The 868-nt window shown below is 38.1% G+C and overlaps 1 protein-coding gene across 1 annotated transcript in view; it reads right to left on the bottom strand.

Annotated features, from left to right (window-relative positions):
- The window catches only part of PTGES2 (prostaglandin E synthase 2), a gene marked incomplete at its 3' end in the record, with an annotated part of 5,872 nt that overhangs the window by 2,549 nt on the left and 2,455 nt on the right, over window positions 1–868 (bottom strand). Inside the window, 1 exon segment of the mRNA XM_072432133.1 lies at window positions 28–222. Within this exon segment, the coding sequence (XP_072288234.1) occupies window positions 28–222 (195 nt within the window).

Here is an 868-nt window from a genome sequence, read left to right as displayed (position 1 = left end):
AAAAAAAGTATACATTAGAAAACTTACGAGTGAACATCCAGCATTAGCCAAAAGGATGGGAACCTTTCTATAGGTGGAAAATTGAATTTCTTTCCTCATGACTGGATTCACTTCCACTATATCATGTTGCAGTTGGTGATAGTCAAGGAAGACTCGCACCTTACTGCAGAAGGGACAGGTTTTATATTGGTAGAGTGTTAGCTGTAGACAACCTTCTGGAACCTTAAAAGGATAAAAAAAAAATGGTAAAACTTAAAAATGTTTTCTTTTTAATGTATTCAAAGACACTAGTCAGCTTTTCAAATGCAGGGTGTTATTTTGCCAAGTATTTTCTTTCCCTTTGCTTGAGATAATGTAAAATGGGCTCACTACAGTGTAAACAAAGCTGTGTTCACTTTCAGCCTAACTATGTTTAAACAAAGCATAGTGTGATGAGCAATGTCTGCAGACTGCACTGTGTACAATATTCTGTATGATTATCTGTTTGTATACCACTAAAGAGCAAAGCCCATCTGTCAACTAAATAAATTAATAGAGCATATTAGAGTTGCCAAGTACATGATGGACATGTTCCTATTCTCCAATCCAGCATTTCTCAACCTCTCTAACCCTAGGGAACCCTGTAAATAATTTTCAGATTTTGGGAAGCACCTAAAAAGCCCAATTTTGTGGGGTCAATGGGTAAAAAAGCTTCTTCTGACAGTGGAAAGGATGCCCTCTGCTACACTCGGAGCTAGAATAACAAATTGAACGACACCTAAAATGTCATTATGCAGCTGGCTCCGCAACATGATGTTGGCCTCAGAACTATCCAGGTATCATCAATTGGGAGGTAAATCAGCTACTGTTGAAGGAACCCCTTGTAACC

This window comes from Pyxicephalus adspersus, unplaced genomic scaffold, assembly GCF_032062135.1.
Source record: "Pyxicephalus adspersus unplaced genomic scaffold, UCB_Pads_2.0 Sca234, whole genome shotgun sequence".
NCBI lineage: Eukaryota > Metazoa > Chordata > Amphibia > Anura > Pyxicephalidae > Pyxicephalus > Pyxicephalus adspersus.
Note: the sequence above shows the minus strand (reverse complement) of the source record. Positions and strands in the feature narration are given on the sequence as shown.